The sequence below is a fragment of the Canis lupus genome, chromosome 28, assembly GCF_003254725.2.
Source record: "Canis lupus dingo isolate Sandy chromosome 28, ASM325472v2, whole genome shotgun sequence".
Lineage (NCBI taxonomy): Eukaryota > Metazoa > Chordata > Mammalia > Carnivora > Canidae > Canis > Canis lupus.
In genome coordinates, this window is record NC_064270.1 from 32,689,221 (window position 1) to 32,715,025 (window position 25,805).

General features: G+C 42.1%; 1 protein-coding gene across 4 annotated transcripts; it reads right to left on the bottom strand.

The window, feature by feature from the left end:
- LOC112672448 (ATPase PAAT-like) lies at positions 1-25,717 on the bottom strand. 4 transcript variants are annotated; one of them, XR_004810271.2, is made up of 8 exons: positions 25,392-25,717; positions 24,404-24,607; positions 23,442-23,511; positions 18,930-19,136; positions 13,859-14,310; positions 4,601-4,833; positions 1,301-1,421; positions 1-326 (listed from the first exon to the last, which is right to left on the bottom strand). XR_004810271.2 is itself a non-coding variant. In XM_035708011.2 (6 exons), the coding sequence occupies exons 1-6, from the start codon at positions 25,553-25,555 to the stop codon at positions 11,347-11,349; spliced, it is 1,116 nt and encodes a 371-aa protein (XP_035563904.2). In that variant the 5' UTR covers positions 25,556-25,716; the 3' UTR covers positions 7,241-11,346. The 4 variants fall into 4 exon arrangements, 2 of the variants coding, with proteins under 2 accessions (XP_035563904.2, XP_025323299.3); XM_035708011.2 differs by lacking the exons at positions 1-326; positions 1,301-1,421; positions 4,601-4,833 and adding an exon at positions 7,241-11,365 and having other exon boundaries at positions 25,392-25,716; XM_025467514.3 differs by lacking the exons at positions 1-326; positions 1,301-1,421; positions 4,601-4,833 and adding an exon at positions 7,241-8,384 and having other exon boundaries at positions 25,392-25,711.
- Between the last annotated feature and the right edge of the window lie 88 nt (positions 25,718-25,805).

A 25,805-nucleotide genomic window follows, 5' to 3' on the forward strand; every position in this document is an offset into this window, starting at 1 on the left:
TTGTTTTCAGTATTGCACATTTATTCAGAAGTACATAAATATAATGTTAAATAGCACATAATATGATGTAAACACTACTTGACCCTGACTTCAATAATAAATTCTACTGGAAAAGAAATACTGCACATGAAGATATTTGTGTCCACCCAAGTCAGAGTCCCTCGTTTATATCATAGTAGCACGGTGGCGGGGGATTGTAGTTGATACACGCTTTACACTGGTCATAGCACTTGAGGCTGGGATAGGACTCAGTGGAGACTGTGGCCTGGGTCTTTGTGATTTGATTATTACTGCTGGTGGTCTGGGGAACAGACGCCTTGGAAGCCCTTAAGAAAACACACAGAGCATGGAATTAGAATTTTTCTTCTCCATCCATTTGTCATAATTATCAGGGGTATCTGGGAGGTTTGGGGCTGGAGCCAATCAAAGACATGACAGGAGCCCGAAACTAGAGCTCTCGGCCCCTGTCCCAAGCTCCTATCCAATCCCTTCCTGTCCCACTGCTAGAAATGGAAAATCAGGTTACAGCCAATAAGAGAGAGCAAGCGCAGGTGTGGATCACCCAGCCGATCCCTGCAGGCCCATCAAGTACAGAGCGGGATGGGGAAGGGGCCACACTTGGCCACCCCCACCCCCCATGTTCTGGGATTTACCTTCCAGCTCACAGGCTTCACTTCCCTAGGACGGGAACAGCACGGCTTCACGACCCATCTCTCTCCCAGGCTCCAGGGTTCCTCTCCCCCAAAGTTAATGATCTTTTGTCTGGGCTGCACTCCCCTGTCAGGTGTCCCCGGGACCTTCACCCAGCTCAGCTTCCCCACAGTCCTCCAGGCCCACCTCACTGTCCCCAGGGCCATGCACGTGAATGAGAGAACCCCCTGACCGCTCCCCCAACTCCGCTAAGAGGAGGTCAATCCAGCCTGTCCTCTGAGTGAATCCCAGGCACAGACTCACCCACAGCCTCCTGCACAGTCTGCAGGGCCTGGGACAGAGGGAGGGCCCAGCCAGTGTGAGGAGTAAGCCGCTGAGGGTCCACTCGGGGAGGGTAGTGGGGCAAAGCATCACAGCAGCAGCCCCCCGTCTCTGCTGAGAACATTCTACTTATGAGCTCACAGCCCTAAGCCAGAAGGGGGAAAACTCAAGATTCCACACTCACCTGTCTTTGTGTTTTCAGACCTACCTGCTGCTCCTGACTTCCCCCCTGGGTGTGGGCACAGGGCAAGGGATGACCCTGCTCAGGCAGGGAGCCCCGGGTATCCTATTTGAGGGGGTGCTTTTCACTCTTACCCACATCACTCACTTTAATGTGCGGAATAGTTTGTAGTAAAGACAGAGGACAACAGCCATCAGCACAATCGTGACAATCAATAAGCTGCCACCAATGGCAATCAGGATCTTGAGGTCAAGCATGTCATAGGCACCTGTGCAGAGAAGTGCAGGGAGGCAGTGAATGTGGCTTCCCTCCCCATCCCAGGCCCCAGCTTCCTTCAGCGGGGGACCCATGAGCCCCAAACCCCAGGTGTCATACGTGTAAACCATGCATGAATGTTCCCAGGGAGCCCAGGCTGGCCCACAGGGGGATAGGGTTTATATGTGGATGAAAAGCAACTGAAATGTAAACTCCGGCGGGAAGGAAATCAGGAGAGAAATTGGGAAGAATGTTTTTCCTTTTCACAGGCAGCAATGAGCAGCTACAACTACCACACAGGCCTACCCTTGTGCAGGTGGTTTTAGTCCCAAACCTCTGGGCCTCATGAAATACATGCACTGATAGAGTCAACAGTGACCCCTTGCTGTTCGTCAAGTTTAAAATGGTTCCTGGGAATGACAAAGGAAATGTCTTTTTTCAAAGTGTCCTGCTGTACAATGCTGAGAATATGCAAACGCACCTTGGAAGTGGTGAGTTTTAAGGGAACAAAGTTTCTAATTCTCCCACGGACAACTGTCCTGCCATATTATGGTTTCAGGACATCTTAGGAGCCCCTGTCCCTCATTCTGTCTCTCCAGGAGATAACAGGCCTTTTGGACACTTTTCCTCCGAAATTCTCCCACGAAAATTGGCCTGAAAACAGCAAAGTGTTTAATCTGACGCTCTGAAATTAGGGAACAGTGAGCCAGGAAAGCAGCATTAACAATGTAACTGCGAGGCATACTTACTAGAGGTAAACCGTCCAGATCTGGATGAAGGCCAAGTATTAAAAACAATTTAAAAAAATTTAGGGAACAGGGTATTTTATGGAAGCCGTAATTTGAGAAAGAAGGATAGAATCACCCTTGTCAGAAGGAATTAAGATCCAAGGTTGAAGAACTTGCTTTTGAAGCACAGCCACTGCCCAGCCCCATGTTCTATGCCACAGCGATGTGACATCAGCTCTCAGGACAGCAGCTCTTCCGCAGAGTTCTGAATTCTGTCCCATGTACCAGTGTACTTTAGCCCTCAGGAAAGAGAGACTATTTTGAACCATTTAATTCTAAGTCTTTTCCTTTTCAGGTCTTATTTCCCTTACATTGATTCTCAGGATTTGACTGCTCCTCAAAAGCTGATATAAGATTTTAATGAAAAAAAAAAAAAAAAGGGAAATATGGGGAGACTAAAAATCCCCTTACACTTAAAAGCTCAGTTTAGAAGGCTGATTAGGCTTTATGCTTTAGCTATGCAACAAAATAATGCAATGCCATTTACTAGAATTCAAGTACATGCTCATTGGAAGATTTTCATACCTAATCAGGAGATATAAGGGTTACAAAAATGAGGGCAGCCCTGGTGGCTCAGCGGTTTAGCACCGCCTTCAGCCCAGGGCCTGATCCTGGAGACCCGGGATCAAGTCCCATGTCGGGCTCCCTGCACGGACCCTGCTTCTCCCTCTGCCTGTGTCTCTGCCTCTCTCTCTCTCTCTCTCTCTCTCTCTCTAATGAATAAATAAAATCTTAAAAAGAAAACCACACAGATTCAAGAAGCAGAGAAAACTCCAAACAGGATAAACCCAAGAAAATCCATGACAAGACACATTATAATGAGATTTTTCAAAACTAAAGACAAACAAACGAAAGCAGCCAGAGAGACATAACACCCTACCTACAGGGGGACACCAGTTCCAAACAATAGACTTCTCATCTGTGACCGCAGCAGCCAGACAGAAGTAGCACATGATACCTCTCAAGCGCTGAATGAAAAGAACCCTAAATTCTATATCCAGCAAAATTATCCCTCAGGAAGGGACGGGGAAAGAGACATTTTCGGATGAAGGAATAGAATTCATTCTAAATGTATCTACCCCTTAAAGAATGGTTAACAGGAAAAGTGAAAATAGTTGACCAAATGATAGGGATGAGGAGGACGAATTTAGGGAGCATAGTCAAGAAAGGCCTTTCTGAGGGCTCCAGCAGAGGCATGGAGAAAAGGGAGATCGGAGATCAGAGGTACATTCGAGGCAAAGCAAATATTAATGACAGAACTCTGAGCTGCAATGGGTTTGGGGTGCTCAAGGAACAAGAAAGGGGTCGTTGGGGCTAGAGTGAGATGCGTGAAGGGGAGTGGCAGCAAGACACCAGTCGGAAAAATAAGCAAGGATCCAATTTCATAGAGGTTTAAAACCCTAGTAAAAAGCCTACATTTTCCCCCTGCCAGGTGTAGAGCAGCTTTGTGGTATGTCAGCAGGGGTTTGGGGGAAGGAACTCATGTAAGCTGGCTGCAAAGTGTGCTTTTAGACATAAACCAATGGTTTTCAAAATGAGTGGGCACTCGAGTCAGCAGGTGGACTTCAGGAAACACAAGGCCTCAGAGTTTCTGATTCAGTATGTCTGAAGTGGGGTCCAAGAACCTGCATTTTGAGTAACTTTCAAGGTGATGCTGATCGTTCCTGAATTAGACTCGAGAACCCCTGCTCAACAGAACTGATTGTGAGTCTCCTGCAGCTAAGGTAGGATATAGAAGAGGGACTTCAAAATCTCCAGAATAGTAATGGTATTAAGAAACACCCATTTAAGAGAACACAGTAGGAAAAGGGAGAGAAAAATTTAACATTTGCCATCTAACATCTACTATGTCATGTTCATAATATTATAAACCTTATGCTACAGCATGAGGTAGGCTGTGACATCCCCCATTTTACAGAAAGCTGAGGTCAAGAAAAAGAATCACTCATCCAAATTTATACAGCAGGTGATTGAAGAATTCAGATTTGTCCACCCTTGTGTATTGTCCTCTAAGCAATCCTGAAAATATGTCTTCCAAGGTGCATTCGGAGAGACAATGTCACAATGGTAGAAAAGCATGTAGAAGAGGCTAAATTTGCTTTACCTTGAGAGGGGGCCATGGAAGACGAGTTGCTTCACCTTTCAACAACCTTGGATTTCAAATTATCAGAGATCAATTCTAAATAGGGAGGTCCCACCCCACAATCCACATGGCCTACGGAAGAGAGGTGGATTCCAGGCCCACCGTCCCCCCATGACTTGTCAGAACCATTGGCAAAGCCATTCAGCTTCCTGGGCCTGTTTCAAGATAGTGGGTGCTGTGTGGTTTGACAAGGGTGGTTGTGGCGGTGGTGGCTTTTGGGTCTTTGAGAGGTTTCCACATAAATGGACATATCACACTTACTTTGTAAACTGAGACACGAATGCAAGCAGTGAGCCCCTCTGCTGGTGGTTCATCTCCAGCCACACGTGTTCTGTTTGCAGGCATGATCCCAATGGAAATGCGCCTGGTGGCGCAGCGGTTTGGCGCCACCTGCAGCCTGGGGTGTGATCCTGGAGACCTGGGATCAAGTCCCACATCGGGCTGCCTGCATGGAGCCTGCTTCTCCCTCTCCCTGTGTCTCTGCCTCTCTGTGTCTATGAATAAATTAAAAAAAAAAATCTTAAAAAAGAAAAAGTGAAAACACTAAAAATTTTTGATGGAAACTCTACCAAGGTGTCTCTGCTAGGGAAAGTCTGCAGTAAAAAGAACTATGTTCCATTTGAGTCATTTCATGGTTCAGAAATTCTGACTCTCAAGAAGTCAGAGTTGCCTTCCTCTTCTACTATTATTCTGGAACTGCTGGTTCTCATTTAAACATAAACGTCCAGGAGCATCTCCTACAGATACAAGGTTATACAGATACCTGTCTTGGGTGTTTGAAATTGTGGGTCTATTTCTTCAGAGACATCCATTCATTAAAGCAGTGGTTCTCTAACTTGTGTGTATGAGAATCACCTGGAGAGCCGTAAAAGCAGATTCCTGCCCACCCCCCGAGACTCTGCTTCACTGGTTCTGGGATGGAGCCCATGAATTTGCCTTCTGACCAGCTCCCAGATGAGGGATCATGGGGCTGATCGGATGGCTACGTGTTGGAGTGTGCTGTGTTATGAACCAACGCAGACTCTCCCGGCTTGGCCTGTTTTATAATAACCCTGAGATCCTTTGAAATGCCCGTTCAGGGACCGTTTCTCCCTCTGGTCTGATTCAGAAGATGTGCGTTGGGGCTCGAGAAACCTTCATGTTTGACAAGTTCCCCAAGTGATTCTGACAAAGATCGAAGAGCAAACGATGAGAAATGCTGACCTAACTTGTCAGGCAATCACATGTTAAGGGGGTTCTGCATTCACAGCACCCAGATTCTGCTGCAGCGCAAAGCAGAACGCCAAGAAATTCTGCAAGTGGGTTCGTGAGCAAAGTTCCACTCTGCTTGGCTTTCTGAGGCCCAGAGATGACCACGTCACTCTTCTTAAACCACTGATTCCTTGGTGTTGACAAATCTCCAGAGTGGAGCATTCAGGGTTTTCCAAAGCCAAAGCCAGGCCACCTTTTCAGGCCTTCCCTCTTCATTCCCTCCCCAGGCCTCAGCTGCATCCTATGCATTAGCCAACCTAGACTGTTTTCCGTGCCCCGAAAAGAGCCTTCTGTGTTGCCTGTTTCACTCATCCAGCTGCTTGCTTCCTTCCCGGGGGAGGGACCCAGTGTGGCTGCATCTGTGCTGAGCTGGAATGCTAGTGTAGGGTAGGGAGAGGTGGGAACCAGAGGAGGAGAACATTCCTGTTCTGCTGGAACCAGGAATGTGAGGGGCTGTGGGAAGAAAGGACAGGCTGGCACAGCAGGTGATGTGGAGGTGGCTGATGAGGCTGGAAAGCTGGGCTGGGGCTGAGTGAGGAAGAGCCTCCAATGCCAGTCTCCGCGGCCACACCTTAAGAAGAGTCCTAGGGCAGCAGGGCATAAACTCTCTCTGCCCTGCACCCCAAACACTGACAATCGATCCACTGATGGAAGTGGAATGGAAACCTCAGCAAACCTCCATGGGAAAGGAGACAAAAGGATGCTCAAAGTGGTAAAAATGGGGAAATTAGAACACACATTACTCTGCAGACTTGGCTTATTATATGTGGAGAAAACTCACAAGAAAAAAAAAGACTTAATAATAAAGAGTTTGTAAGTATTATAGTCTGCTGCTTCTGCAGAGCAAATTCAGGCAGTATTTTCAGAAATAATAATAAAGCAATACATACATTTATGTACAACAGTTTTTAAGAAAATCAATACCTCTGAATTTTTAATACATATAAAATGTAAGGTCTTCATTAACACAGAAAAATTAAATGGAAAATCAGGAATTAAAGCACATATGAATTATTTCTAGTACTATAGTCATGAATATTGTATTATTCTAATCATTTTATAAAACATACCTTGTGTGTTCTAGTTGTAACTATTTTGAGGCAATTTCTGAACCAAAGAACAGACCACAACTATCAGAAACTGTACAGCTATTAACAGAAGGGTTGAGCTTTAAGTGCAACACATTTTCCGACTGTGGGCAGAAATGCTATTTACTGGCTACATAGGTCGTGAATAAAATTAGGAAAAGCTTGAAAAAAGTAATATACAGACCTCCTGTCACTGAGGTCAGAATGATTCATAAATGAACACTGTATTAGTTCTCACTTTAAAAAACTATATTCACCAAAACATGCAATGAGTGTAAAACATCATTTTCATTTTGAATAAATATTAGATGAAAATATTTTTGGGGTGCCTGGGTGGCTCAGTTGGTTAAGCGTCTGCCTTCGGATCACGTCATGATCCCGGGGTCGTGGGATTAAGGCCCCCCAGTCCGGCTCCCTGCTCAGTGGGGAGTCTGTGTCTCCCTTGTCCTCTGCCCCTTCCCTACATGTGCGCTTGCGCATGCTCTCTCTCTCTCTTGCTCTCTCTTAAATAAATAATAATAAAATCTTCAAAAACATTTTTGTATTTATATAAGACACATAGTTTCCAGAGTAGATGCATTTATTTTTTAGATGCAAATATACCAGCCCTCAAGACACATAAAATAGTCATAATTTCTGAAAATTACATCCGCCACCAAGGCACAATCTTCTTGATTCATATGCCTTCATCTTTGCATGCAGAGGCTCAGCACTTCACATGTTAAACGTACCAGGGAAGGGCTATGGAAAGAAGAACCACTATCAACTCAAAAAAGTTGTGTTTACTGAAATAAAACAAGATGACTTCTCCTGTTTTACATCAAACGCAAAATCTAAAGTAATAATCTTAACAAAAAAAGCGCCAGTTTGATGTTTCTCCCCTACCCACAGTATAGCTTCAATGTGACAGAACATAAAAATAATGGCCCCGATGTAAACTAAAGGTGCAGAAACACATTTAATTTTTTATCTGAAATAAACAATATGAAATGTAATTTGGTGACTGGGAATTAAAGGTTGCAAGCAAGGCCTAAATAGTCTAAGGTTTCTAAGAACAATCAATTAGATAAAAATATATCAAACACTGTACTTTTCTCACGCACCTAAAACATAGGGCCTTTGTATAAATTAAAACAGCACTTAAACACATATATAAAACAGATTCATGAATTAAAATACAAATTGTAAAAAAAAGTTAAAACACTTAAACAAAAATAAAAGTAAATACAAATAAAAAATAAAAGTAAACATTATTGCAAACAAAAATAGTAGGTGACCCTATCCCATTAATCCTAGTGCACAGTACTGGATTTACAGTAACAAGTAGAGTTCAAATGAACACGGAGGTCACTTGATGGAAGGGAGAGGATGATCCTCAAATGACATGAAATACTTGCTTTGAACCTTGGGGGTTTAGGCTTTGCAATAAATACGTAATAAATATCTGTAGCACACAGATAAGGTTGAGCACTTATCTTTCTCCATTTGAAAGTCTTTCTCCAGAGTCACAGGGTCTGAGGGCGGTCCCCGGGGGTGGGGAGTAGGGACTCTGCAGCAGGTCCATTAACAGAGCAATCTTGGCGTCCATGTGCTCTTGGAGTTTACACAGTCGCTGGTCGACGTAGTCCACGAGTCTCTTTTCCATCAGTTCCAAGTTTTTAGTGAGAATCTTTTCTAAGTAGGAACACACAGGTTGCTCTTCCGTTCTAAAAATACATTTTCAAAGGCCAGTACGACAGTTATCTCTGATCTCATAACACAAACAACCCAACTATGCTAACACCAGCAGCCAGCGTACAGTGCGGAAATCAGTCTGGGCAACTGTGCCGTCCCCGCATGACCTATTTCCAGCTGCCAAAATACATCTGCAACAGGCAACCACGACCTGAACGCACAAAGCATTCTGTACCTTTCTTTCAACATCTCAGCATACAACTGAAATGAGACTGTAACGATGAAGACAGAATGTCTACCCTCAAAGAACAAGTCTTTACTAAAGGTCTTTGGATTTTGAGCCCCAATTCAGAACTGATCTCGCCCAGTTGTTAAAGGTCTCCATGTAGGTCTTCCAAGAACCTCCCCCAACAACTCTACAATTACTAGTTTTGTCTTTTGTCACTTGTACCACCTCATTTAATAACTGGATGATTCTTTTCTAACCTAATATGAAAACGTTTAAAACTGAATATAACTGGAATGGGCAAGTAGAAATAAAAATAGTAGAATGGGGGCACCTGGGTGGTTCAGTCAGGTAAGTGTCTGACTTTGGCTCAGTCATGATCTCAGGGTTCCTGCTCAGGGGGGTCTGTTTCTCCTTCTGCCCATCCCCCAGCTCGTGCTCCCTCTCTCATTCATTCATACATATTTACACACATAAATAAATAAAGTCTGGGAAAAAAAAATAGTAAAAAGCACTCCACAGCTTCTCAAGTTCACAACAAATGAATCTAGAGCAGTGACTGAGTATGGTCCACACAACCCTGGGGTCGCCATGACTTTTTCAGCTTCCATGAAGTGGCAAATGTGCTCACGCTACTACTAAGATGTTATCTGAACTCATCCTCAGGATTCTCAAGAACATACAGGGACATTTTCCAGAGGCTACCCAAGGTGTAATGTCACTGCTCAGGTGATTAACACAAGTTGTGGTTGTGTATTCTTATGTTTCTTAGACTTTCCAAAAGTAGTAAACTTAGGGTATAAATCTTCTCTTCAGAGATTAACCCCATTTGTTCTCTCCACTTCTGTGTCTTCCTAGCTACTGATGCTACACGCTTGGGGGGGGGGGGGGCAATACAGCTGAGAATGCAACCAGAAGTTATTATTGAGTCTATACATTTCACAGGATACCATTCTCGCTAAGCTTCTTAGAAAAGAAATTTTTCATAAAAACTGTTATGTTCCTATATAACGGGAACAGGTATTTGTTGTTATTTTTCAACAAATGAATCCTTTTGTATAGTCTGCATAAATAAAGGTTCTTTAGAGGCTTCAATTATTTTTCAGTGTAAAGACCAAGAAGTTTGACAGCCTCATTCCAGTATATATATAAGGGTTTTTAAAACTGTTTTCCAAGTAACTACAGAGTCACAGGAAGTTGTAAAGATGCTAGAGTTCCCAGTACCCTCACCCAATGGTCCCACCTCACCTAACTCTGGTAGAACACAAAACCAGAAAACTGATGTTGGCAGTGTGTGTATGCTACCCTCTCCCATGTACACACAGTCACGTGAACATCACCGCAGCTGAGATGCACAACTCCTCCTTTCCTACAAGGATCTCCCTCCTGCCACCCTGTCACAGCCACTCCCCTAACACCTGGCAACCACCAATGGTCTCCATCTCTACCACTTTAGCTGGGAATGTTGTGCAAATGCAATCATATAGTACGTGACCACCTAAGATTCTCTTTGGTCATTCAGCACAATGTTCTTGGGAGCCATCCAAGTTATTATTGTGTGGGTCAATGGTTCGTTCCTTTTTGTTGATTAGCATCCCGTGGTATGGACATGCCAGTTTGTTTTAACTCTTCATGTATTTTAAGACATTTTGGTTGTTTCCAGTTTGGGACTATTACATAGAAACAAGGCTTTGCATGAAGAACTGGGCAGTTCCTTGTGTGGACAGAAGTTTTCATTTTTCTGGGACAAAGGCTCAGGAGTTGGATTGCCAGATCACACATTAACTGTTATGTTTAGTTTTCAAGAAACTGCCAAGGTATTGTTACAGTGGCTATAGCATTCTAAACCCCACTAGCAATGTAGAAGAGATCCAGTTTCTCCATATCCTCAGCAGCATCTGGTATTGCTACCATTTTGTGTTTTTACTTTAGCCTTCAAATAACCATGTAGTAGTATCTTACGGTTTTGATATTCATTTCCCTGGGAGCCATGAGGTCAGTGATGATCATCTCTTCATTTGCTTATTTGATCTGTGTGCCTTTTTTGGTAAAACGTCTCAGCTGCCCATCCTCTAATTGAATTTTCTTCTAATGTGAATTTTGGGAGCTACAGAAATGTAGGTCATTTGTTAAATTTGTGACTTGAATACTTTCTCCCAGTTTGTATCTGTATTTTAATCCTCTTAACAGGGTCTTTCACAGGCAGAAGTTTTATATTTTGAAGGATCTAGTATTGATGTTAGCATTACTGTGATTCTGGAATCATCTAAGGGTCTTTTTCTGGAATCATCTAAGGGTCTTTTCCTAGTCTTAGGTCCCCAAATGTTCTCCTATATATTACTGGGGAAGTTTTATAGCTTTGTGTTTTTGTTTTTAAAGATTCTAAGTAATCTCTACTTTAGGCCTGCATATCAGTGGGAGAACTGACAACTTCACTGTTAGAAATTGAATATGTGGGATCCCTGGGTGGCGCAGCGGTTTAGCGCCTGCCTTTGGCCCAGGGCACAATCCTGGAGACCCGGGATCGAATCCCACGTCGGGCTCCAGGTGCATGGAGCCTGCTTCTTCCTCTGCCTATGTCTCTGCCTCTCTCTCTGTGTGACTATCATAAATAAATAAAGATTAAAAAAAAAAAAAGAAATTGAATATGTAATTAAAAAGTTCCCAAGAAAGAAACATTCAAGCCAGTTGGTTTCATTGGAGAATTTTACCACAAGTTTTAAAAAGAGCAACTTTATATCAATCTCTTCTAAAACACAGAACTCATTTCACGAAGCTAGTATTACCCTGATATAAAACCAAAGACAGTGTAAGAAAAAGGAAATATAGATCATTATCGCTCATGAATTAGATATGAGAATACTTGACAAATATAAGCAAATTAAATGTAGCAATGCTTAAAAAAGAAGAATTATACTCTATGACCAAGCAGGATTTATTCTAGGTATGTAAGGCTGGTTCAGTTTTTGAAAATTAATGTAATTTACCATATCAACAAACTATAGAAGAAAATTCATGATCACATAAACTGATGTAGAAAAAATATCTGACAAAGTCCAACACTGATTTATGATGAGAAAGAATCTCAGAAAACTGGGAATTAAGGGACAGTACCTTACAGTCCCTAAGCAGTCTGACTTCTATCTTTTACAGTCACTATATGTTTATTATATCCAGGGTTTTCTATTTGTAAAGGGGAGGATTTGGTAAAAGAAATTTTCAGCTTTAATGTTCAATGGCCCTGCTCCCAGGCTTCCAGGAAGGCTTGACTTTAACATTTTACCAAGGTCAAAATGACTGGGTGAAATCTCAAAGCTCAGGCCCAATTCTGCCCCAAGTACACATTGTCTATCTGCTTTGTTAAAAAAACAAGTAGGGATCCCTGGGTGGCGCAGCGGTTTGGCGCCTGCCTTTGGCCCAGGGCGTGATCCTGGAGACCCAGGATCGAATCCCACATCAGGCTCCCATTGCATGGAGCCTGCTTCTCCCTCTGCCTATGTCTCTGCCTCTCTCTCTGTGACTATCATAAATAAATAAAAATTAAAAAAATAAATAAATAAAAATAAAAATAAAAATAAAAAAACAAGTAATCAAAAAGGAACATTCCAAACATGAAGATAAGAAAAATTTTAAAAACTTTAGTCCTAAGATTAATGTAATACACCCTTACATATACTAAAAACATATGATAAAATCTGTACCTTTCTGGAATGTCCTTTGTCATGATTTGTGCCTCTTTATGTAAAAAAAAAAGTCACCCGGCAACACATGTTCCTTGCTTGGAGAAAAAAATACGAATCACCCTTCCTAAGTATCACCCTTCTCATCGTTCCAATCCTCTTCTTTGTGAGGACTGTGTATCCAGGGCAGCTATCCTACTTTGGGCTTGAATAAAACTCTCTTCCATCCTTTCTGTTTAAAATTTAAAAAAGGTTTATTCACTTTACATGACAGACCTGAGAGGGATGGGGACATTCAATCTCAGCTAGACCCAGAAGCAGTTTTTAATCTCAGTAATTTTTTTGTTTTGCTGTATCACATACCAGCTAGTTCACTGATGTAAGCTGTCAACAACTGAAGACTAAAGTTACTTTTCCTTATTGAGTATCCTTACTAAAATATTATATTACTAAGTAATAAATATCCTTATTGAATAAAAACCATTTTTCCCAATAACTTATTAAAATCCTCAAATTTCAATGTTATATCAGAGATTTTTTTCCTTTAAAGATTTTATTTATTTATTTATTTATTTATTTATTTATTTATTTATTTATTTATTTTAAGATTTTATTTATTTATTCATAAGAGACACAGATAGAGAAGCAGAGACATAGGGGGAGAAGCAGGCTTTCTGCAGGGAGCCTGACGTGGGACTCAATCCCAGGACCCCAGGATCATAACCCGAGCCAAAGGCAGATGCTCAACCACTGAGCCACCCAGGCTTCCCTATCAGACACTTTAAGAAAATTTCAAGCAGGGGGGCCTGGATAGCTCAGTTGGTTAAGCAACTGACCCTTGATTTCAGCCCAGGTCATGATCTCAGGATCCTGAGATGAAGCCCCATGTGGACGCCATGCTTAGTGTGGAGTTGGCTTGAGATTTAAACTCACCCGCACCCCCTAAGCCTATGTTTTCTTGCTCTCTAAAATAAATTAATCTCCAAAAAAAAGAAAATTTCAACCATTTAATGTCATTTTACATGTGAAAAAAATCTAAGTCACAAGGTTTAAATAATAAGGGAAATTAGTTAAGCCAGGACTATGACTGGAGTCCTGAATTTCAGTCTAGCGCAATATTTTGACATATCACATCTACATAAAGGATGGGAAACATACTAAATATACTCAGCCACCCTTTAATCAAACTAAGACTGCCCCCAAATCGGAATTATGAGATCGGCAGATAAGGGCTTATGCATTATGTCTTGATGACTCCAAAATTAGCCTGGGACAGACAAGATCAGATCTTGTCATGGTTCCCATGGCTCCTCCCCATTCACACCACTTTGTACTCCCTTATGTGATGCTTGTACTCCTTCCATAAAATGCCTAAGAAGTGACCAACACCTTCAATTTTAGGCATTTCTTCAAAAGTGATTCATTCTACCCTGTAGAATATTTATCCCCTATAACTGTGTTAATGCTAAAACGTGGAAGCTTCAAAGATTACCTGTGGAAACAGCTTCAGGCAGTAAATTTTTAGTGAAACAAATCTATTTTCTTACAACTGATTCTTCTATGAAATTTAAACCATGTTTGTCTCAAAATAAATACTTACCCAACACCAACAACGCCTTCACTGGCCTTAGTGATGCTTCCCTGCCACTTGGTGTTATGTCCCACACGGAGATGGTTAACTTGACTACACTTCTGGAGAAAAGGCGGCAACTCAGAGTTAAGTAGAGTTGAGTGATCACTTGCTTTCTTCGGTAGGAAAGAAGAAACTGCATTTCTGAGGTCATTCTCAAGAAGAGAATGGTTTTGTGGCACCACGTTATAATCTTTGAGGTCTGTCATGTTTCCTCCACCAAGTGGCTGCAGACTTTTATCAATATAAGCTTTTAAGTCTTCAGCCAGGGATCCGGATGTCAATCCAGTTCTAAAAGGGAAAGGCGTGGAGGGTGACTTGTCTAAAGTTCCTGAAGCAGATGAGGACTGCAGGTCCATCATGCGTTTGTAACCAGGATTTCCCAAAACCGACTGAAGCTGCTCTCCAATGGGAACACAATTCTAAGGTAAATAAATCCACATTACTATTGATAGTAATGACAGCTAACTCTGGGGGTAATTGCTATAAGTCAGGCAAGATGCATTCTTTCATCCAGTCCTCAAAGCATCCATAGGAAGGAAGCTATTAGATTACTACGCCAATCCTAAATTGAGGAGATCAAGGCTAAGGTAAAACAAGGGCTAAAGGTAACCGGGCGAAGGTAACACAACTAGTAAGTGGCAGAACTGGGACATGAACCCAGGCCACCTAACTCCAGAGTCAAGGCTTTTAATGATTTCACTATGGTTTTTCCTAAAGGAAATATTAAATGTTAGCATGCTTAGTAAAACTGCATTAGCATTAATGTCTCCACTACAAAGGCCTCCTTAATTTATGCTAATTAAATCTAGTACTATCAACTGAGTAACAGTAATTGATGATTTTCTTAGAATTAAATATCATCCATCAAGATTCATATATAAGCTAATCTAAGGAAATTTTTTTAAAGACTTTATTTATTTATTCATGATAGACAGAGACACAGAGAGAGGCAGAGACACAGGCAGAGGGAGAAGCAGGCTCCCTGCAGGGAGCCCAACGTGGGACTTGATCCCAGGACCCCAGGATCAGGCCCTGGGCCAAAGGCAGGTGCTAAACCACTGAGCCACCCAGGGATCCCGAAGGAAATGTTTTATAACTAGCTTATCATGGAAGATACACCAGATAGCTTATATACTAGAAGTCTGACGCTTCATCAGTACATTTGTGACATCTGCATAACAACAATGAGCCAACTTTTGGCTATGTCTGCTTTAATGACTTGTAGGATAACAGATTATGTTTTATGGCCTCAACTGAATTGGCAATACTCTATTATTTCATGAGAAGATTCTGGCTCACTTCTGTGATGGGGCTACATGGTCTCCCATACAGGGGCACATTCTTGCAATGCTCCTTGCTATGCTTTTCAATTTTTCCACAAGAAAAAAGCAAAACTACTTCTAGTCCACTAAACTGTTAGGTTATAGACCTATATCCTAAATTGGAAACACAAAACTCTATTAAAGATTTTAATTGGAAGATGCCATTGCATCCTTACTGTTGATCAACACCTACTGAAAGAGACTGAGAAAAGTATTATAAAGGTTAGCTAAAGAAACTCAATATATACATTGTCTACACACTCTAAAAAATGATTCCTGGATCAAACCAACCCAAAACTCATTCAGTCAACAAACATTTACCAGAAATCTGCTCTGTGTTTCCGGTATAGGAAATGAGTGAGTGAACAAAACAAATGAAAATCACAATATGTGAAACCAATACAGGAACAGGAAACAATGGAAGGAAGGAAGGAAGGAAGGAAGGAAGGAAGGAAGGAAGGAAGGAAGGAAGGCAGGCAGGCAGGCAATATATCATGTGGATGGAGATGGGAAAAATACTTTAAGGAAAAATAAAGGAGAAAAGGGGAATAATGAAAGCCAGGGAAGTTGGTGGGGTAGGAGTTGAAAGGTCTCCATGAAATTTCTTTTACTGAATCGTACTTTGGAGGAATACTCTTTATAAAGAAATGTTATCTTCTATTGAATGCAAGTTCTGGATAAACCTTGGACTGCAAACAACTATATAATTTATATGTATATATAAAATACACATATAATTATATACAAAATTTTAAAATTAAATAGTCTCCTTTGGTAGAAAGGAGCCTTATTCATGATGACAGAGCTAAATTATTTTTGGTAGTACTACAATAGTCCAGAAAAACCTTAATGACAGAAAATTAAAAATTATTTTTTTAAATTTAATTTTATCTTTAGAGAGAAAGAGTGCATGAATGAGGGGTGAGGGAGGGAGGGGGGAAGGGGGGAGGGGGAGAGAGAGAGAGAGAGAGAGAGAGAGAGAGAGAGAGAGAGAGAAAGAATCCCAAGCAGGTTGCATGCTCAGCATGGAGCCCCACATAGGGGCTCGATCTTACAACCTGGAGATCATGATTTGAACTGAAATCAAAAGTTGGATGTTTAACGGACTGAACCACTCAAGTGCCCCAGAAAATTGAAAATTCTGCATAAACAGCAAGAAATCAATGTCAAAATTGTGTATGAGAATTAATTTGGCAAAAATTATAATTTAAAAAATCTAAATGCAGATAAGCTATTTGCTATATGAAATTTTCTTTTCTAATATAACAAATTTTGATTAGAAATTCACTATTATAAAAATTAGTCATATTTTTCTCAGATGAGAGCTCTGAAAGTAATTTCCTTTTCCTCTTTGTATTAAATATCAAGGAATTCATAGGTAAGTCTATTCTTAATTTTCTTGTGCTCTCTGTCATATGTTGCTTTGCAAGGTCCACCAAACCCTTTTAAAAGTAGGCAGAGCAATATATATAAAATAATTTATATGTATGTATTGCTTAAAATTTGTCACGTTATATAAAAAACACAGAGTAGCTTAAAAGACCATAAAAGCATAAAAGCTTAAAAGAATATAGAAGCAGGGCAGCCCCGGTGGCGCAGCGGTTTAGCGCTACCTGCAGCCCGGGGTGTGATCCTGGGGACCTGGGATCGAGTCCCATGTCAGGATTCCTGCATGGAGCCTGCTTCTCCCTCTGCCTGTGTCTCTGCCTCTCTCTCGCTCTTTCTGAATGAATAAATAAGTCTTTAAAAAAAATATAGAAGCATAATTCATGCAGAATTATGTCCATACACCTATACATGAATATGTAAAGAACTACATGTATGTGTATATACATAATTTTATGTATGTGCACACTTACCCCCAGACTTGTGAAAAATTATTTCTGAATATTTCTTCAGATATCTGAAAGGACTGTCTAACTTTTATTATAAGAAGTTTACATAAGTATCACCTTGAAAAAACAAGGAAAAAAGATATTTGTATTTTAAAGGTCAAAAAAGTAAACAATGTAAATCCTGCATAACTGGGTATGTTTTTTTTTTTTTTTTTGAGAAAAATGGGGTGCATCCTTCCATTCAGGCAGCATTAAATGAATGCTATAGGCTAGGCACTTTGATACAGAATTTCTATTGAATTTTTCTAAATTGTAAAGTAAAACCGAATCAGAGCCCGCAAATTTCAACTTCAAACAGAGTAAGAAAAATCTTCAACAAAACTTTTAAGAACAAAAGCAACCCAAAAGCAACATTTCTTTCAAATTTTCCCATTAATCCTATGATCCTAGCAGTATTATCGTTTAGATTTTAAACACAAGGAAACTTACCTCAAAAAGATGAAGCGATGCCAAATAACACAACTACTAACGTCAGCACCACAACCTGCAGTCAGGTCTTCTGAGATCAGATCCCCCCTGGTGCTACTTGGTCACACTGTTGTCTTGGGCTGTTCTGGTCCTTTTCCCACTTCCTATATCCTTACCAAACATAGTGACTCCCCCATGAACCTTTCTTCCTTGCTCCCGCTCTCTCTTCACTACCTTCCCTGCCCTCTCTACTGGGGATACATCTCTCAAACCTCCCTTCTGCTTCTCCACTCCCCACCCTGACCAGTGCTTCCAAAAGCTTGCAGCATCATTTCAAGCACTATTTGGTTCATATCTACCATGCAATATTCCCAAAATCAAACTCCCTTTTTCCCAAGCAGTCTCCTCCCTTGGTTTCCATTTATATTGTTGGTATCACCATCTTCAAAACCTCAATGTCACCTTTAACTCTATTCCTCTCTGGCAATACCAGTATCAAGTTAGTTTCTAGTGTTGATGGCACCATCACTATAGCACTCCCACAGAACTTCCATAAACAGTTAACAAAAACACACTTACCTTCAGAGACACACACAAAACCATATGTAATATGACAACACAGGTCAGAACACATGATGCAACAACTCTGAGTGTGGCACCAAAGAGGTAATGTGTCATGATCCAGTATCAGATTATTTATTACATATTCAATTTTAGACCACCCTTAACTCTTATCTGGATGAGGGAAGAGACATGTAGCTGCTCCCTCTGGAGTCTCCCACCCTAGTGATTCACTGCTCCTAATTATTCCTCTTATGCAATAATGCTGGGTTAGAATATCTCAAAATGTAGGCACAACCATATATGAACTCTTAAAATAACATTCAAAGCCCTCTGTGTTCCAGCCCCAAGCTAAACTCCTCCTATTACTTCTTTACCCCAGGGAAGTGAACTTCTGGGCATTTCGTAGGTATATACTGTTCTTTCTAGCACTAAAGGGTTACGCAATGCTATTTTCTCTCTCTCAAATTGCATCCCTCCAAATTTACTTGCCCAGTCCGTCCTTCTTCCTTAAAGGCCTAGATAAAAGGAAACTACAAAGATACTTAAAGATAGGCTATAAACTAATTGACCTTTGAATTTTCTAAAGTTCTCAAAACATTGCCTTATTTACCAAAAAGGTGCTCAATAAATATTTGCTGAATGAATGAGTAAATACATGGAAAATTGCGAAGATCTGTAATAAGATATTTTGCAGAAGAGAAATTCTACAAAATGCTAGTTTACAAAAACAAATAAAGATAAAAAACAAATCAATGTAAAAGTTCAAAGGTCAATTAGTTTGACCTACTTATAAAAAGCTGTCATTTTGAAATTTTTAACAGTACCTGGACAGAATCCATCTCTACCTACCTGCTGCTGAAATCGAACCATATTCATCAATTGCTGAGCGCCAGGTGACAACTTTGACCCCATGGCCTCCATGAGAGTTTGGACCCTCTGCAGGTCTATCCTTGATCCTAGAGCAGGAGAGCTTGTTGAAGAATTTGCTGAAACCCGCCTCAATTGTACCACAACTTTACTGATGAATACACACTGATTTTCACCAAAGGAGAGCAACTATTATAACACAAAAGAGTTCCAGAAAATGATATTAAACAATAATCACTATTTAAGGTCACTTTTCTATATCAACTAGCAATAATAATGTATTTAGGAACACAAACAAACTTTAAATACATTTTCAATTTTAAGTTTTCCTGAAAATTATAATGATCAGCACTTCTAATTTACTATGAGGCTCATAAGAACTTTTTATATAAAAGAATATCATTTCGAAGTGAAAAATATGCAGATATACAGGGAGGGGCTCCAATAAAGTTTCATTCACTTAAATTAATGAATAAAAATAAGCTATACCAATCTGAGAACCTAACACAGCACAGTTAGCTATAATATTATTTAATACAAAAGAAGGCTTTACAAAAGCACGTCCAAGTATTTACTAAAATACTAAAAATAAGCCAACTTTTAGAATTTAGAATTGTAAGAGAAATTCAGAATGGTCTAACATAACCAGCTGGTTCACACATACAAAAGATGAGGTCAGGGGTGATTTTCTAATTTGTCAAAGGATTATCCAAATTGGGAAACGTCAAACTTGGAACCTAGCTCTTGGGCTTCTATAGCAGTGGCTTGCCCAATACTGTATACTGCCTTATTTCATCCAGGTTTCTGAACCAAAAGACATATCTTGTGTGACATGGACAACAAGGTAACAAAGTAGAAAGGAATAGGATTTAGAATCAGACAGGGTCCATGATGACTCTACTTAAAGCCTGTGTGTCCCTGGGAAAGGCCAAAAACCCGAGTCAAGAACAAAATAAGGAGAGTAGTAACAATTATTTTTACATGGTTGTTATGAAGATTAGGTGTTAAAATTCCCAGTACCTACTAATGAGTAAGTGCTCAAAAAAAAAAAAAAAAAAAAGATGGCTAACTATTAGCTTTCATATACTACTGACCCAGAATAAGCTTTAGTGGGCCTAGGATTTCTCTAATGAGACTCCCCTTAGCACTCCCATAGAACTTCCATAAACAGTGAACAAAAACTCACCTTCAGAGACACACACAAAACTATATGTAATATGACAACACAGGTCAGAACACATGATGCAAGAACTCTTTGAGTGTGGCACCAAAGAGGTGATGGTCCTCAACAATTAAGGAACTCCGCATTCAATTTATATACCTACCTTCTAATCTCCCTACTACCTATTTTCTGCTTTTTCATCCCCATTGCCCCACCACTGAATATGGGACATAGTTTACTCATTGAGTCAGCTTATCTACTTCATCACACTAGAATGTCAGCAACATGAGGGCAGTCATTTTATTACTGCTAGTTCCTACATGCCTAATCATATATCTAGCCTCAGTAGGCATTCAAATACTATGAAACACTTCATTAAAGTAAATCTGGAAACTATTAATATATATTGCATAAAACATGTCTTGGAATAAACAGTTCTGTAAATTTGCTACCAGCAGGCCATGAAATTACTTATCATTTCTTATTCTAAACAATATAACCTGTATAAAGTAATGTTGAGATAAAAAGATAGCAAAGATTTATTTCCTTTTAAAAAAATTTAAAAATAGCTTTATTGAAATATAATTCACATGCCAAAAAAGTGATTTAAAGTATATAATTCAGGGATCCCTGGGTGGCGCAGCGGTTTGGCGCCTGCCTTTGGCCCGGGGCGCGATCCTGGAGACCCGGGATCGAATCCCACGTCGGGCTCCCTGCATGGAGCCTGCTTCTCCCTCTGCCTGTGTCTCTGCCTCTCTCTCTCTCTGTGTGACTATCATGAATAAATAAATAAAATCTTTAAAAAAAAAAAAATAAAAAAAAAAATAAAGTATATAATTCAGTGGATTTTAATATATTCACAGAGTTGTGTGGCCATTGCAATTTTGTTGTATTTTTTTCTTTTCAGATTTTTTACTTAAATTCTAGTTAACATACAGTGCAATACTGGTTTCAGGAATAGAATTCAGTGATTCATCCCTTACACAAAATACTCAGTGCTCATGATAACAACTGCCCTACTTAATGCCCATCCCCCACCCACCTCCTCCAGCAATCCTGTTTGTTCTTCACCATTAAGAGTCTCTCTTGGTTTCTTTCCCTCTCTCTTCTCCCCACCCTCCACATATGTTCACCTGTTTTCTTTCTTAAATTCCACATATAAGTGAAATCGTACGGAATTTGTCTTTCTCTGCCAAGACTTATTTCATTTAATGTAATATACTCTAGCTCCATCCACGTTGTTACAAATGGCAAGATTTCATTTGTTTTGATGGTTGATTAATCTTCCATTGTATATATATTTATACCACATCTTCTTTAACCGTTCACCAGCTGATGATCATTGGGCTCTTTCCAGTTTGGCTATTGTTGAAAATGCTGCTATAATCATCAGGGTGCATGTACCCCTTCAAATCTGTATTTTTGTATCCTTTGGGTAAATATCTCGTAGTGCAATTGCTGGGTTACAGGGTATCTGTATTTTTAACTTTTTGAGGAACCTCCATACTGTTTTCCAGAGTGGCTGCACCAGTTTGCATTCCCACCCACAGTGCAAGGAGTTCCCCTTTCTCTGCATCCTCATCAACACCCCTTGTTTCTTGTGTTAATTTTAGCCATTCTGACACGTTTGGGGATATCTCATCATGTTTTTGATTTGCATTTCCCTGATGATGAGTGATGTTGAGCATCTTTTCATAGGTCATCTTTTCATTGTTGCCATATGGATGTCTTCTTTGGAAAATGTCTATTCATGTCTTCTGCCCATTTCTTAATTGAATTATTCTTTGGGGTGTTGACTTTGTTAAGTTGTTTAAGGATTTTAGATATTCTTTATCAGATGTTATTTGAAAGTATCTTCTCCCATTCCATAGGCTGCCTTCTAGTCTTGTTTCCTTCACTGTGCAGAAACTTTTTATCTTGATGAAGTACCAATAGTTCAATAGTACCAATAGCCGCTGCCTCTGTTCTCTAGCACTTTGATGGTTTCCTGTCTCACATTTAGGTCTTTCATCCATTTTGAATTTACTTTTGTATATGGTGTAAGACAATGGTCCAGATTCATTCTTCTACATGTTGCTGTCCAATTTTCCCAGCAAGATCAGACTTTTTTCCACTGGACGTTTTTCCTGCTTTGCTGAAAATGAGTTGACCACATAATCATGAGTCAATTTCTGGGTTTTCTATTCTGTTCCACTGATCTATGTGTCTGTTTTTGTACCAGTACCATACTGTCTTGATGACTACAGGATTGTGTTGCCTCCAGCTTTGCTTTTTTTTTTCAGGATTGTTTTTACAACTTAGGGTCTTCTGTGGTTCCATACAAATTTTAGGACTATTTGTTCTAGCTCTGTGAAAAATGCTCCTGGTATTTTGACAGGGATTGCACTAAATATATAGACTCCTCGGGTACTATAGACATTTTAACAATGTTTGTTCTAGTCCATGAGCATGGATTGTTTTTCAATTTCTGTGTGTGCTTTTCAATTTCCTTAAGTTTTCTATAGTTTTCAGAATATAGATCTCTTTTACCTCTTTGGTTAGGCTTATTCCTAGCTATCTTATGGTTTTGGTGCTAGCCATTGTAATTTTATATACCAAAAAGTAACCCTATACCCACTGGCAGTCACTCCACATCCCACCAACCCTCTTAGCCCTAGACAATAACTAATCTGCTTCCAGTCTCTATGGATTTGCCTATTCTGGACTTTACATATGCATACACACACAGAATCATACAATATGTGATCCCAACTTCTTTTGCACAGTGTATTTCAAGGTTCATTTGTGTTTCTATACGCTTTTTATGCTGAACCATTTTCTATTGTGTGGGCATACCATATTTTGTTGACATATTCAGTGACGGACAGTTGTTTTCTTTGTAACCTTTTGGCTATTAGGAATGATGGATGAACATTCATGTATATAACAATAATTTTTTTGGGGTGGGGAGGAGTCCTGTAATTTATCCATGAAGTAGTTCAAAAGAAACAGATTTGCCCAAGGTCCACCCAACTAGGCAACAAAACAGGAGGAATATCCTGGGCCTATGCCTTCCAGCTCAGTAACTTTTCTCTTGGTGCTAGTTATGATATTTTTAAGATATAAGTCCAAATCTCTTTAACTCTTGGATGCTCTTCTCTATAACTTCCCTAAATCCCTTCTTTCTAGATATAATAAAGCCAAAACGACTAATAGTTTTCATGACACCATATTTTTATATAAAAATAATGAGGAACAAAGTTGGACTAATCATATTACAGAACCAAAACAACTACAGATCATACAAAAATATTTGCAACCGTCAAATTAGTTAAAATCTAGTGATGACTTACCTTTATTTTACAAGCATGACTACAGGACTCCAATTTTAAATATTTCATATAGAAAATAGTTTCGTGCTCCCTAAAAATAAAATAGAATTTAACTTTTACTATTATTATTAATAGTTACATTTAAAAATTGTTTCATATGAATAAACAAAGAAACAGCAAAATCAGCTAAAAATGCAGAAAACTGATGGTTGCCAGAGGGATGGGCAAAAGGGATGAAGAGGAGTAGGAGACACAGGCTTCCAGTTATGGAAGAAATCGCTGGAATAAAAGGTACAGTATAGAGAATACAGTCAATGATAATGTAATAGCATCGTATGGTAACAGATGTAGTTATACTTGTGGTGAACATAGGCTAACCTATAAAGATGTTGAATCACTATGTTGTGTACCTGAAACTGATGTAATGTTGTATGTCAACTACACTCAAATAATACAAATTTTAAAATTGTTTCTAAGCCATTACTTAAATCCTGAGATTCAATTACAGTCGAGTCTTTGTATAAGAACCTAGAGAAACATCAAACCATAACAGGCTGAATTGTGGGTTAGGGTGTGGCAGGTGTGGCAGTCTTGAGGCTGTGCACCATCTGTATTGGACTTTCCTCCAGAAAAATGTGTTCAACGTTCCAGACTAACTGCCAAATTACCTTTGGGAAACAGACCATTGTGTTCATGGAGAAAGCCAAGAAGCAGGAATAAGGACTATGCATGATAGTCTGTACAGTACGTACAGTGGGACTAACTAGTAGGACCCTCCACCCAGGCACCTCCCTCCATCGGCTCCAGGTCTGCACATTTCTACCCAGGAGAAAGCTGACCCAGACTGTCTCAAAGACCCGTAGGAGCGAGAAACTTCTCCCCGCTGGCGTCTGGCATCAAGCTCAGGGAGTCGGTGAGTAGCAGCAAAGCTGAGGGAGGTCACAGGGCTTGGGGACAACACCTGCGGGTGGCCTGTCACCCACCTGCCGCCCAGGTCACCGCACACACTCTTGCCCCTGCTGGTGCCACAGTACTCCTCTCCCACGTACACTTCCATGTTTCTCGCTGAACTCAAGACGCCAACAGAAGCGATTTCTTCACCTGCTTTAGGGTCACATCTCAGGTAAAGGAAGCAGGGCTTTTCGTCAGGGCTGCTCGGGCTTGTCCTCAAAACCACCAGCTCTCGGCTGCAAAGAAGAGCGCCCGACGCGTTACTGGGGCCAGTCGTGGGCACTGCTCGGAGCTCTCGGGAGGGGGAGGCCGCGCGCGGGTCGTCCTCACTCACCTCCTCCACTGAGCCCTGGGGCCCCGCCCCGCCCCGCCCCCGCCCCCGCCGCCAGCACCCGCGGACTCCAGGGCGCGACCCCCGCGGGCCCCCGCATTTCCACGCAGCCAGCTCCCCGGGCGCCTCCCGTGTGCCCCGTGAGGGACCCCGCCCTCCCCCACCCCCGCCCCCCGCACGGCCCCCACCGGCCCTCCCCCTCCCCCGTCTCCTGGTCCCCCTCCCCCCACCTGCCCTCCCTGCTCCCCCTCTCCCCCCTGCCTGCCCAACCCCCGTCTCCCCCTCCCCCTCCGCCCCCACCTGCCCTCCCCCTTGCCCCCTCCCCGTCCCCCCACCTGTCCTCAGCGCTCCCCCCTCCCCCTCCACCCCCACCTACCCTCCCCCTTGCCCCCTCCCCCTCCGCCCCACCTGCCCTCCCCGCTCCCCCTTCCCCCTCCGCCCCCACCTGCCCTCCCCGCTCCCCCTTCCCCCTCCGCCCCCTCCCCCTCCGCCCCCTTCCCCCTCCGCCCCCACCTGCCCTCCCCGCTCCCCCTTCCCCCTCCGCCCCCTCCCCCTCCGCCCCCTTCCCCCTCCGCCCCCACCTGCCCTCCCCGCTCCCCCTTCCCCCTCCGCCCCCACCTGCCCTCCCCGCTCCCCCAGGGGCACGACCACCCGCAGCCGCCGCCCCAGGCCCCGCCGGCCCCACGCACCCCGCGGCAGGCGGCGCCAGCAGCTCGTCCCAGTCCAGCTCCCGGGCGCCGAGGTCAGCGCGGGTGAGGCGGAGGCTCTGGGCCAGGGCTCCGCAGGCGGCGTCCCAGGAGGAGGCCAGCACCGGGCGGCGGCTCAGCCCCGCGTCCTCGGCCCCGCTCTCCATCCCGCCGCCGCCAGCCCCGGCCAACCCCGGAACCTCTCTTCCAGGGCGTCAGTTTCCGCCAGGGCCGAGGCGAGGCAAGGCGAGGCGAGGCGAGGCGAGGCGGAGGAGCACGGCCACTTCCGGCGCCGCGGGCTTCACACCCGAGGCCGGGGCTCCTGGTCCCGGGGGGAGGAAGGACGCGTACCGGAGACGCGCATGCGCCGCGGCGGCCCCTGAGCCCGGAGGGAGCTGTGCGCAGGCGCGGCGCGGG

Coding starts and splice junctions, on each gene's coding strand:
- LOC112672448 (XM_025467514.3), bottom strand. CDS start 25,555: ATGGAGAGCGGGGCCGAGGACGCGGGGCTGAGCCGCCGCCCGGTGCTG. Junction 23,512..24,403: donor TGCGGTGACCTGGGCGGCAG/GTGGGTGACAGG, acceptor TTTTATTTTTAG/GGAGCACGAAACTATTTTCT. Junction 8,385..13,858: donor GAAGGCGTTGTTGGTGTTGG/GTAAGTATTTAT, acceptor ATGTATTTTTAG/AACGGAAGAGCAACCTGTGT.